The 13,782-nt window shown below is 42.2% G+C and overlaps 1 protein-coding gene across 1 annotated transcript; it reads left to right on the top strand.

The window, feature by feature from the left end:
• The first annotated feature begins 841 nt into the window (after window positions 1–841).
• GSTO1 (glutathione S-transferase omega 1) lies at window positions 842–13,132 on the top strand. Its single transcript, XM_020788968.3, has 6 exons — window positions 842–1,139; window positions 4,376–4,484; window positions 8,698–8,920; window positions 10,194–10,295; window positions 10,966–11,072; window positions 12,607–13,132. Exons 1-6 carry the CDS (start codon window positions 1,106–1,108, stop codon window positions 12,758–12,760), a joined length of 729 nt encoding a protein of 242 aa, XP_020644627.3. The 5' UTR covers window positions 842–1,105; the 3' UTR covers window positions 12,761–13,132.
• Window positions 13,133–13,782: the final 650 nt, after the last annotated feature.

Consider the following 13,782-nt stretch of genomic DNA (forward strand, 5'->3'; position numbering starts at 1 on the left):
ATGTTCCTGGTTTTGTTAAGGATTCCAGGACTCATCAGCTCTAGGTGGCACAATTGATGTTTCGGGGTATGAAACAATAGTTCACACACACATACTGTATATGGAGGGTCATAATTTCCTCACTCCTATTGTAAAAGTTGACACGTAGTCATGAAGTGGTGAGAAATACTTCATTATCATTGTGGACATTTGAGTAATCTAAATGCCCATTTTCTTGGCCACTTCTTGTTCTCTGTGTTAAATACAAAAGCCAGTTATGGCTTTCCGCATGTGCCATCAATATGCTTCCAATCTCTATTTTTGTTTTAAAAATGAAGAAAAACACTCTGTTTCAATATCACCACCAGGGATGTATTTTTTTTTCCTTTTTCACTGAACAATTAAGAGGAAAATTCATGAGCATCTCATGAAGTAATATACTATGTTATGCAGATATTCAAGATCAACTCCTCCATGAGAAAACAATCTTTGGGTAAAGGTTTGCTGCATATGTAGCTTGCAAACATATTCACAAAGATTATCAGACTGAATGTATGAGTTCAGGTCCAGAATTAACTGGTATGCCCAGCGCTAAATGGCAAAATAGAAACAGCCTGTATTCGAGATATAAAATATATTCCAAAGAAGTATCTCTGTTCATGTGTCTCAACATATTGCCAAAATAAAAGGGGGAAACGGGAGGGGGGGAAGGACTACATATTGTGGCACTTTGAACTAATACATTTGTTTCTGTGGCAGCGTTCTGGATTAAAATCCACACACACACAGAGAGAGACCCTTTTTGCTAATACAACGTAGAGTTGTGGAGGGAACGGATCTCGTCGTTTGTTTAGGCACGAAGTTTTGCTGCCCAAATCCTTGGCAGTTTCCGGCTGCATCTCACGGCGTTCACTCGACATTGGTTCCTATGCGATGTCCCAAAAACAGGCCTTCAGGCTCGCAACGCAGCCGCTGGCGATTCCGGCGCCTTCCACTTTAAGGGAGTTCTGACCTAATAACGAAGCGGGTGGAGCCATACCAAGCCTCTTTCTTAGCTGCTGGGCTGGAAAAGGACGAGGCGGAGACGGGGAGCGTGCAGTTGGGCTTTGTGGCGCCAGGCGGAAGGATGCCGGGGAAATTTGTTCGCAGCTTAGGAAAAGGTGAGCGCCCGAAGGAGCCGGGAGCCTCTCGGTTGCTTTCTCGGGAAGGCTGGTTGCCAGGCTGCGGCTTGTACTTGTTTAGTAGTGCCGTACAGCTCCGCCCCGCGCTTGCTTCCAAGCTGCCGATGGCTCCTCTTTTTCCCCTTCCTTTTCCCGCCTGGGAGTAGCTGGGCTCCTGTATGTGAAGGCGATTTTTATGTCTGTCTTTAAAAAACAGAGAGAGAGAGAGAGAAGGCGGGAGGCTGCTTTAAATTCGGAAGCAGATCGGCCAAGTTTGCGCGGGGAGTTGTGACTTGCTTGTACGGAAGGGCGTCGAGGCTTCCGCCAAAGGGGACCCACCCAATTTATTGCCAGCTGGATGGCATCTGGAGGAGGGCTTGTGGGGCCTGTGGACGAGAGGGCGGGGAACGGGTTGCCGTGAGGACAACTTCATTTGGACGTGGCGTCTTTCGAAAGTACCAATGGGCAAAGTAGGGGCCTCAGGGCCGCATGTGGTCCTCTGAGGCCGATGCTGATAGCCGCTGATTCTCTCCCCCCCCCCCAGTAGACTTCAGGTTTCACCATCAGCTTTACGTGGCATAACTTTGTTACTGGAAGCCAGTCTTTATGTCTAAAGAACATTATTTATAGCCCTAGGTGTGTTACTGATACTTTGTATAGTATCACTTTAATTCATATTTTCCCTTGTTGCCTGTTTTTAAATGCAGCTGGAATGGCCATCTGTCAGGGATGCTCTAGTAGTGGATATTCTGTGTTGGCAGGGATTGGACTAGATGACCCTTGGGTACCCTTACAATTCTAAAATTTATGATTCTGAGGCACAGCCTTTACACAATTCTTTTGTTAGTTTTACTGTTAGTTAACTTACTAATGACAGTAAGTTATCATAACAGTGACAGATTTTACTTTCTTGGGCTCCATGATCACTGCAGATGGTGACAGCAGCCACGAAATTAAAAGACACCTGCTTCTTTGAAGGAAAGCGATGACAAACCTAGAAAGCATCTTAAAAAGCAGAGACATTGGCAAGGTGATGAAGCAGATGTTTTTCTGGAACTCTCTGGCTTTCTCCATAATCCAGCGCATGTTGGCAATCTGGTCTCGAGTTCCTCTGCCCCTTCGAAATCCAGCTTGTATTTCTGGGAGTTCTCAGTCCACATACTGCTGAAGCCTACCTTGTAGGATTTTGAGCATAACCTTGCTAGCATGTGAAATGAGTGCAATTGTACGGTATCTTATTACTTAATAATACTAAGTAATAAATATCGTACTACTTAGCGACAGTTTGCCACTTAGCTGCAGTTTGCAACTGCAACCCAAGTAAAACCCAACAGGATTTTATCCCAAGAAATATATTACCAGAATTTGTCCATCGTTCCCTGCAGACTAGTGAACAGAGGTATTGGGTCCCATAATTGCTTGCAAGATGAAAAACAAGGATTATAAATCAAAACATACAGTGCTAGATAAATGTGTGGTGCAGTCCTGTATGTGGCTACTTAGAATCAAGTCCCCTTGAATCTAGGGGGTTTACACTCGGGTAGATGTGTATATGATTGCAGTCTGTTGTCTGAATATGTGACTAACATTTATTCAAAACTGTTTGTTTTGTACCGACTCAGCAGTGAGTGCAGTAGGATTATTCTGAAGTATGCAGCTTGACATCTGATACCTGGATATGCACAAAGGCTTTTAGAAATAACTAGAATAATGTGCCCTGTATTATTATAAGGTATTTCTTGTCTCTCACCTTCCGCCCACTCACCTTTGAACCACCAGATGGCCAGGCTTAGGAATGTTGTCAGAACACAATGAGGAGATAGTTGCAACATAAAATCATGAGGGAGCTAGAGGCTGAAAATCATATACAGCCAGGCCCAGGAAGGCAAAATAGAGATAAGGGAGATGGAATACACATTCCTCCAGATAGTGAGGCACATCTTGGGGGTCAAGCCAAAGGGGAATTGGGACATCTTATATATGCCCCTCTATACCTACAGGGGACCAATAATCTTGTAATTCTTGGCATTACCCAATTGGGGCCAAGATCCTAATTTTAGGAGAAGCTGACCAATAGAATTCTAGAACTTTATGGCCTTTGTACAGTGGTGCCTCGCATTACGACATTAATTCGTTCCAGCAAAATCGCTGTAGAACGAAAATGTCATAATACGAAATTAAAAAGCCCATAGAAACGCATTAAAACCTGATTAATGCATTCCTAGGGGCTTGAAACTCACCGTCCAGCGAAGATCCTCCATAGCGCGGCCATTTTTGCTGCCTGTGCAGCGAGGAATCTGTCCCAGAAAAGAGCGGGGAGCCATGCTTTTTACCTGGTGGCCATTTTGAAACCGCTGATCAGCTGGCTGAAAATCATTGCTTTGTGAGCAAAATTCCCCTCATAGGAAACATCGTTTTGCGATCGCAAAACCTTCAACGTAAAAGAGCGATTTTGTCGTAAAACGGAGTGCTCGTAATGCGAGGCACCACTGTATTCTCAAAGGCTTTCACGGCCGGGATCTAATGGCTGTTGTGGGTTTTTTGGGCTCTTTGGCCGTGTTCTGAAGGTTTTCTTCCTAACGTTTCACCAGTCTCTGTGGCTGACATCTTCAGAGGACAGGAGTTAGAACTCTGTTCTGGTGTAGTGTGTGGGATAGTTGAGCATTTGTAGCTCTGGGATCAGCTTTTTATCCTTTCAGGAGATGTCGTTAGCTAGTCTTTTTTGTGCAGTGATCACAGATCCTTGTGGCTGGGTAGAGTTTTTTGACCTTTTTCAGTGCTGGGAGCCAGACTTTGTTGAGTTTTAGACTTCTTTTATTTATTTTTTTGAAGCTCTGCTAGTGTTTGTGGAGTTCAATGGCTTCTCTGTGTAGTCTAAAATAATGATTGCTGTATTGCTTATTTTAATAAAATTGGACTTTGGTTCATCTGGTTGTATCTTGTCTGATCCCTTGCCAGAGGCCAAATTGAGAAATGGTCTTTGGCCCATAACACATCTTTGCTTGCTTTTTCTCTGCTGTCCAAGTTAAGATGTAAATTACCCATGTGAAATAAGCTTTGGAATGTCAGCTGGTTATAGCAATTAAACAGATCAAATACATACAAGAAAATTATATTCTCTTCCCTCCTGCCCTCCCTGCCATTTTTGCTGTGCTTTGACCTGCTGTTTGGCTGCCTCATGACCTGGTCTGCTTGTTGTTCATGTTCAAGGCTGTACAATGCTACTTGTCTTCTAGGAAGTCCTGCTCCAGGGCCTGTGCCTGACGGAGTGATCCGGCTCTACAGTATGCATTACTGTCCATTTGCACAGAGAACACGGCTAGTCCTAAAAGCCAAAGGCATCAAGTAAGATCATGTGTTTGCCCTTTTAAATTATAAAATTGCACATGCAGCTGTGTAAAGCTAGATCCTGTTCAGCATTTTCCATCTCAGAAAAATTTGACTTTTCTGTTTCTGTTGAGATAAATCACACAGCAGTCACTGAGTTGAGTACATAATAATAATTGTGTGCCATCAGATCAATCCTGACTTATGGCAACCCTTTTTATGGTTTTCTATGTGTGTTTAGTCGTTTAGTCGTGTCCGACTCTTCGTGACCCCATGGACCAGAGCACGCCAGGCCCTCCTGTCTTCTACTGCCTCCCGGAGTTGTGTCAGGTTCATGTTGGTTGCTTCGCAGACACTGTCCAGCCATCTCATCCTCGGTCGTCCCCTTCTCCTCTTGCCATCACACTTTCCCAACATCAGGGTCTTTTCCAGGGAGTCTTTTCTTCTCATTAGATGGCCAAAGTACTGGAGCCTCAGCTTCAGGATCTGTCCTTCCAGTGAGCACTCAGGGTTGATTTCCTTTAGAACTGATAGGTTTGTTCTCCTTGCAGTCCAGGGGATTCTCAAGAGCCTCCTCCAGCACCACAATTCAAAGGCATCAATTCTTCGGCGGTCTGCTTTCTTTATGGTCCAGCTCTCACTTCCATACATCACGACAGGAAAAACCATAGCTTTGACTATTTGGACTTTTGTTGGCAAGGTGATGTCTCTGCTTTTCAAGATGCTGTCCAGATTTGTCATCGCTTTCCTCCCAAGAAGAAGGCGCCTTTTAATTTCAGGGCTGCTGTCTCCATCTGCAGTGATCATGGAGCCCAGGAAGATAAAATTTGACACTGCCTCCATATCTTCCCCTTCTATTTCCCAGGAGGTGATGGGACCAGTGGCCATGATCTTAGTTTTTTTGATGTTGAGTTTCAGACCGTTTTTTGCACTCTCCTCTTTCACTCTCATTACAAGGTTCTTTAATTCCTCCTCACTTTCTGCCATCAGAGTGGTATCATCTGCATATCGGAGGTTGTTGATATTTCTTCCGGCAATCTTAATTCCGGCTTGGGTTTCTTCCAGTCCAGCCTTCCGCATGATGTATTCTGCATATAAGTTAAATAAGCTGGGGGACAATATACAGCCTTGCCGTACTCCTTTCCCAATTTTGAACCACTCAGTTGTTCCATGACCAGTTCTAACTGTTGCTTCCTGTCCCACATATAGGTTTCTCAGGAGACAGATAAAGTGGTCAGGCACTCCCATTTCTTTAAGAACTTGCCATAGTTTGCTGTGGTCCACACAGTCAAAGGCTTTCGCATAGTCAATGAAGCAGAAGTAGATATTTTTCTGGAACTCTCTGGCTTTCTCCATAATCCAGCGCAAGTTAGCAATTTGGTCTCGAGTTCCTCTGCCTCTTCGGAATCCAGCTTGTACTTCTGGGAGTTCTCGGTCCACATACTGCTGAAGCCTACCTTGTAGGATTTTGAGCATAACCTTGCTAGCGTGCGAAATGAGTGCAATTGTACGGTAGTTGGAGCATTCTTTGGCACTGCCTTTCTTTGGGATTGGGATGTAGACTGATCTTTTCCAATCCTCTGGCCACTGTTGAGTTTTCCAAACTTGCTGGCATATTGAATGTAGCACCTTAACAGCATCATCTTTCAAGATTTTAAATAGTTCAACTGGAATGCCATCACCTCCACTGGCCTTGTTGTTAGCCAGGCTTTCTAAGGCCCACTTGACTTCGCTCTCCAGGATGTCTGGCTCAAGGTCAGCAACTACATTGTCTGGGTTGTCCGGGATATCCACATCTTTCTGATATAATTCCTCCGTGTATTCTTGCCACCTCTTCTTGACGTCTTCTGCTTCTGTTAGGTCCCTCCCATTTTTGTCTTTTATCATGTTCATCTTTGCGCAAAATGTTCCTCTAATATGTCCAATTTTCCTGAACAGATCTCTGGTCTTTCCTTTTCTGTTATCTTCCTCTATTTCTTTGCATTGTTCATTTAAGAAGGCCCTCTTGTCTCTCCTTGCTATTCTTTGGAAGTCTGCATTCAAGTTTCTGTAACTTTCCCTATCTCCCTTGCATTTTGCTTCCCTTCTCCTCTCTGCTATTTCTAAGGCCTCGTTGGACAGCCACTTTGCTTTCTTGCATTTCCTTTTCTTTGGGATGGTTTTCGTTGCTGCCTCCTGGACAATGTTACGAGCCTCTATCCAAAGTTCTTCAGGCACTCTGTCCACCAAATCTAGTTCCTTAAATCTGTTCTTTACTTCCACTGTGTATTCATAAGGGATTTGGTTTAGATTATACCTGAGTGGCCCAGTGGTTTTTCCTAATCTCTTCAGTCTAAGCTTGAATTTTGCTATGAGAAGCTGATGATCAGAGCCACAATCAGCTCCAGGTCTTGTTTTTGCTGACTGTATAGAGCTTCTCCATCTTTGGCTGCAGAGAATATAATCAATCTGATTTCGATATTGCCCATCTGGTGATTTCCATGTATAGAGTCGCCTCTTGTGTTGTTGGAAAAGAGTGTTTGTGATTACCAGCTTATTCTCTTGACAAAACTCTATTAGCCTTTGTCCTGCTTCGTTCTGAACTTCAAGGCCAAACTTCCCTGTTGTTCCTTTTATCTCTTGGCTCCCTACTTTAGCATTCCAGTCCCCTAGAATGAGAAGAACATCTTTCTTTGGTGTCAGTTCTAGAAGGTGTTGTAGATCTTCATAGAATTGTTCAATTTCAGTCTCCTCAGCAATGCTGGTTGGTGCATAAACTTGGATTATTGTGATGTTGAATGGTCTGCCTTGGATTCGTATTGACATCATTCTATCATTTTTGAGATTGTATCCCATTACAGCTTTTCCCACTCTTTTGTTGACTATGATGGCTACTCCATTCCTTCTACGGGATTCTTGTCCACAATAGTAGATATGATAATCATCTGAGCTGAATTCGCCCATTCCTGTCCATTTTAGTTCACTGATGCCCAGGATGTTGATGTTTATTCTTGCCATCTCCTGTTTGACCACCTCCAGCTTCCCAGTGTTCATAGATCTTACATTCCAGGTTCCTATGCAGTATTTTTCTTTGCAGCATTGGATTTTCCTTTCACTTCCAGGCACGTCCACAGCTGAGCGTCCTTTCGGCTTTGGCCCAACCACTTCATTAGCTCTGGAGCTACTTGTACTTGTCCTCCGCTCTTCCTCAGTAGCATGTTGGACGCCTTCCGACCTGAGGGGCCCATCTTCCAGCGTCATATCTTTTAGCCTTTTGTTTCTGATCATGGGGCGTTCTTGGCAAAGATACTGGAGTGGCTTGCCATTTCCTACTCCAGGTGGATTGCGTTTAGTCGGAACTCTCCACTATGTCCTGTCCGTCTTGGGTGTCCCTGCACGGCATAGCCCATAGTTTCTCTGAGTTACTCAAGCCCCTTCGCCACGACAAGGCAGCAATCCATGAAGAGGATGGTTTTCTAGGTAGAGTGTAATTGGAAGTGGTTTATCTTTCTTCTGGAGGTATCGTGGGGCTATGCACTTTGCACAAAGCCACACAGGCTGGCTCTTTTGTGATGCCAAATGGGGAACTATATATAGACAAAAAGCAATATGAGTTTTGAGAGGGTGACACATTTATTCAAAACATTCCAGGAAGGTAGCATAGCCTCCAAATTTTGCACTGTTTGGTGACTGATGCTAGCCTTTTACATTTAAATTTACTTACCATTGTACTTTTATAAGCTCATAGCCAGAGATCTCCAGGTGGTGTATAATGTATTAAAATACTAAAAAATGGAGACCAAAAACAGCACGGAAAGAAACCTAAGGCAAAATGGGCATCAGAGAGTTAAAGCACTGTTGCAGGATCTTAACTGATCACAACTGATTAGATCTAAAAGCACTAAATATTGATAGTTAAATCTTGGGCAACTTTTTTCCATTTTTATTATGCTAACTTTTTTGTTGTTGATTCTGCTGTATGTTTCTAATGCAGTAGTGGAAACACAAGATGTAAGTCTCCAGTACTGTATAAATAATGCAATGTTGAAGTCACGATCTTAACTATTGTCTTCTAGTTCCCCAAGGTTAAGGGTTAGATTAAAACTAACTGCTTGAAAACTGCATACGACCAGAGATGATTGGACAGTTCTTAGAAACTTGCGTGATCAAGATTATTGTATTGAGATTGCACCTGTATAACATCAGACTGCTGGTGAAAGTAATTGCTGTGCTTCTTCCTGTCATTTTTAAGCCATGAAATTGTCAATATCAACTTGAAAAACAAGCCAGATTGGTTTTTTGAGAAAAATCCCTCTGGATTAGTACCTGTGCTGGAGACAAGTAAGGGACAGCTGATCTATGAGTCACCAATCACTTGTGAATATTTAGATGAAGCGTACCCAGAGAAGAAGCTATACCCTACAGACCCTTATGAGAAAGCATATCAGAAGATGCTGTTGGAACATTTTTCAAAGGTGTGTACTGAAGGATGTCAAGAAACCATTCCTTCCACTTTTTAAATAGAATTTTAAAGTAATTACAATTGACAACAAACTAAAACGAGAGAACTTACAGCATCTTGTATTATGTCTGGTCTCTGGGTGTCTGTGAATTTCGTTGTATGTGTATATACTTACAATGACAATAAATTATTATTATTATTATTATTATTATTATTATTATTATTATTATTATTATTATTATTATTATTATTATTATTATTATTATTATTATTATTATTATTATTATTATTATTACTACAGTGGACCCTTGACTTACAGACGGCTTGACTTACAGACTTTTTGAGTTACAGACTTCTCTGGCTGCAAAATTTAGGTTTGACTTGCAGACTGAGATTTGACTTACAGACGAGAAAAAAACCAAAATGGAACAAAAACGGCCTGTTACGGGATTAATCGGTTTTCAATGCACTGTAGGTCAATGGAGACTTGACTTACAGACTTTTTGACTTGAGAACCGCCTTCCAATACGGATTAAGTTCTCAAGTCAAGACCCCACTGTATTATTATTATTATTATTATTATTATTATTATTATTATTATTATTATTATTATTATTATTATTATTATTATTATTATTATTATTATTATTATTATTATTATTATTATTATTATTATTATTATTATTATTATTATTATATTAGCGAGAGGTATGTTCTTTAAATAGCCCATTATTCTTGAAGTGGAGATAATTCATTTCTTGGAGTCTTCTTAAAAACATATGTCATATTTAATCTATCCCAAAATTATTCTGTGCCTTTGGTGGTACTTAGCCTACCAAACTGCTTTAATAAATGAAATAAATTGGCATCATGTATTTCTAAAAGAGTCTGTGTTCACTGTATTCTGAATGCATGGCAGAAATGTGAGTTGAAATGTATGTGTATTTTGTCTAACACTGTGAACATATGTGCCGTTTTTTTCCATTACTCAGTTTTATTTGTGTACCTCTAAATGTTCTGGTTTTTACCCTTTGAGGTATGTGTACCCCAGTTGGGAATCACTGGCATAGATGAAGGGCTATCAGCTTTGTGGAGGCCTCACAGAATTATAACTCATGCCCCTCCTGTTGGCATGACTGTATGAGATAAAAATATCTCCCTCCATAATTTTGGTGGTGGCTTTTTCTTTATTTTCACTACTAACTTAGCCTATCTATGGTCCTTGAATTATAATGCTACAGTTTCTTTCTACACCTTGGTGACTCTGCTGTTTCTGCTTTGATTAGATACCTTCTCTGAGCTTCAAGTGCCTTATGGCTATTAGGAGTGGAGAAGATGTGTCTGCTCTGAAGAACGAATATTGTGCCATCCTTCTCAAACTTGAAGAGGTGAGAATTTGAGATATTTAGCTATAATTATAGCTTTCTTTCCTAGTAAGAATGCTAATTAGGTTCATGTGCCAGAGGGCATCTGGCATTCAGGCTGAATCTAGGCATACATCTTCTAATAATCATCCATATATCCCCTTCTGTCTGTTCTTGGAAAGACGGGTGGAAGATGATGTAAGGACCACACTGAATTGCACCTCATGTCTTGTTTTCATGGTTGTACTTCATGATTTTTTTGGACAAGGGAAGTCTAATATTCTACTAAAAGCATTTGATGTGAGCACATTTAAATCAGTGTACTTATTCTCACCCCAGAACTGTTGTTGGCTTATTCTGGGTGACTTCAGCTGATGTGTATAGAAGGCTCTTTTGCTGCTGTCCACTAGAGGGAGTCATGTTCACACCTGTATAAATTTGCTTCTGTCAGACAGTAGGATATTTTTATTTTTGAAAGCTAGGTGTTTATTCCAGAATAGGTACTCTTCACACACACATGTTTTATGCAGCAGCCATATGACCTCTTAATTCAGTTGCAGTCCTGGTAAGTTTTCATTATGCTTCTTGCATCTTTTCCCAGACTGGAGCAAACAGTCGGTCTTTATTTTCTCAGCGTGTTCACAGTATGTTTTGTGTGATGCTTGAAGATCTCACATGGCTGCTTCCTTTGCAGATGCTAGCCAACGGCAAGAGTAAGTTCTTTGGTGGCAACTCTGTGTCCATGATTGACTACCTGATCTGGCCGTGGTTTGAGCGCATGGAGATCTTCCAGACACTTGAGTAAGCCCTTTGAAACTTTTATTCCTCTTACACTTCCAAATGTTCAGTTTCCTTCAATCTCTAAGTTAGGGATAGGTAATGCCAGCTTTCTGAAGCCAGAATCCTGGGAGGTGTGTGCAGTCTTGCTGGCTGACTGTTGAGTTACTTGCACATTCCTCGGTATGACCGGTGGCTGGTAGAATATGAAAAGCACTTGTGCAATTCCCCTTATGTACATGACAGTTCACAGTAAGACTCTGATTCTGGTGTTTAGAGCCTGTACCTCTCATTAGCTTTAACTGGTGTAGCTAAGGGATTATGGGAGTTGTATTTCATACACATCTGGAGGGGCATATGTTCCCCACACTGCCTTGGCTAATGCCTTGGAGTAGTTTGTGAGAGTGTTGGATACTGTTGCCGAGAGAGTACTTAATCCTCCTACTGTACTATAATCTGTGAGGTGGGGGTTAGGGTTTCTTTCGCTTGAATGTATCAGCAAATAATGATGCTATTCCTATATGGTTTTTACACTCGTTTCCCATGGTAAGCTAACGTAAAAGCCATAGTGGTGCACAGAGAACTAGACTCCTGTGCAGCTACTGTGAAAGGATTATCATGAAAATACTCAGGAAGAATAAAGAGGGTCAAACTCCGCTTTGAGGTTTGTAGACTAATAAGGAAGAATCAAATTCCCTTGACAGTCTGACTTTATCCTCCAGCAGCCACCCATCCCTGACAATGTCAGCCTACTGTAGCTGTTTCAGGATTTCTGTAAGGAATTCACTTTGTTGAGAGAGAGTGGTCTTAATGCCTATTCAGTCAGTTAGAAAGGATGAGTAGTTCAGGCTGCACCTTTTATTCTTCAGCAGAAAATTAGGTCTGAACCTCAGTTCAGCTCTCACCTACTGGTATGGAATCATTATCCCTTGAAAGATCTTTCGTCCTCCTTTTCTAAAAGGCAACAGAAGCAAGAACTTGTTTATTCTGCTCCAAGTTAAGTCTTGTGGAGCAACCTCTCCAGGGAACAACTTACTTCATTTGATGTCTGCGGACAGTCTCACTGTATATAGCCCATTGCAAGAAATGTGCCTTTTCTGGGACACCCTGGAAGGAGAAACCTGGGACCAGGTTGCCTTTCGACAGAGCTGGGAAAAGTTAAGTTTTCTGGCCATTCTTATCAGTAGGCCAACCCCACAGTGCCTCTTCATGCACAGTTAAGAATCTAGGGAGTTGCTTTTCACAAAATCGCACCATGGGTCTAACTCCACATGTTTTATACCAGGAGTAAGCAGCCCTCTAGATGTTGGATCGCAGCTTTCCATGTTCTTTATTATTGGCTGTGTTGGCTTGGACTGATGGAAGCTGCAGTCCAGCAACATCTGGAAAATCCACACTTTGTCCACCCTGGTTTACACCTAGTAGCTGCTCTCTGGGGATGCAGACAAGAGGGTTGTTCCCAGTTCTCAGCACCGAGCGGCAGTCTTTTTTTTCCGTCTTTGACGACAAAGTAGCCAAACAGAGAGAGATTTTTCTTGACTTTTTTCCCTCTTCACAGCTGTCTGGAACACACTCCAGCCATAAAGCGCTGGGTTGAAGACATGAAGAGGGATCCAGCTGTTCAGGCTACAATCACAGACTCTCAGACGTTCAAAGGCTACCTTGAGTTGTATCTGAAGAACAGCCATGAGGCCTGTGACTACGGACTCTAATGGCTGGGGAAAGCTTTCCCAGTAAGGAGCCAAGCATGCTGTGTTGTTCTCTTGCTATGTTGTGTATACCTGGTATTTCAGGGTGCATTGCTCACCTTTAATATGATTGCGTGTTCTGGTATGCAGTGGAAGGAAGGCTGTACTGAAATGACAAAATTGTCTACCATTTGAGCAGGAGGCTTTCCTGCTCAAATAGCAGACGCATAAAATTGTGGAGGAAAGAAAGTGTGCAAGCTTTTTTGTCCCCCAGCAAAATTGTAATGGTGCATCTCTTCTGTATTACTTATGGCTTTGGGGTTGACATCTGTGTGGCTACGGTTACTGTTTTGGGACTACTGGGTATCACTCAAGAATAAACATACTTTAAATACAGACGTTTCCTGTTTCCTCTTTTGTGCATGAGCCAGCAAGGGTGTTGGAGCTCTGAGTATACATTGATGTTAAGCTTTGTTCGGCTAGACTTGGTGCCTTTGAGCAAATGTAGAGTGTTCCCTTGAGATATTGGTGCTTTTTTTTTTTTCAATCATGGAACTTTAAAGTACTGAAGAAAGAAAAATTACTTCACCTCCAGAACATAGAAGCTGTCTTAAGCTGGGTCTGATCACTAGGGCCCCTCATTCAATACAGTATGCCTCTATGTCAATGGCTTTTCAGGTTTTCATCATCACCATAGAACTGCAGAGCTGAAAGGGACCCTTTGGATCAAGTGCAGCCCCTGTCAAGGAGGCCCAGTTGGGAATAGAACCCCCAGACTCTGTCAACGCAGCCAGACACCTAACCTGTCTTGGGGCAAGGCTGCTGGTGGTGATTTTTGACTTCTAAAGGTTTTCTACCACCATCCCATGGTTTCCAAAGTCTTTTCCTGGTCAAAGAGAACCTTGGAACTTGAAATGGGGGTAGGGAAAGAGGTTTTCAATTAATGCATAATTATTTCCAGCACCCAGATTTAGTAGTGCTGGAAATAATTATGGTCTGCTGCAGCCAATCACTCCACAAAGTTCTTGAGCCAGTGGGCAGAATCC

Source organism: Pogona vitticeps, chromosome 3 (assembly GCF_051106095.1).
Source record: "Pogona vitticeps strain Pit_001003342236 chromosome 3, PviZW2.1, whole genome shotgun sequence".
Lineage (NCBI taxonomy): Eukaryota > Metazoa > Chordata > Lepidosauria > Squamata > Agamidae > Pogona > Pogona vitticeps.

Coding starts and splice junctions, on each gene's coding strand:
- GSTO1 (XM_020788968.3), top strand. CDS start 1,106: ATGCCGGGGAAATTTGTTCGCAGCTTAGGAAAAG. Junction 4,485..8,697: donor CTAAAAGCCAAAGGCATCAA/GTAAGATCATGT, acceptor GTCATTTTTAAG/CCATGAAATTGTCAATATCA. Junction 10,296..10,965: donor TCCTTCTCAAACTTGAAGAG/GTGAGAATTTGA, acceptor CTTCCTTTGCAG/ATGCTAGCCAACGGCAAGAG.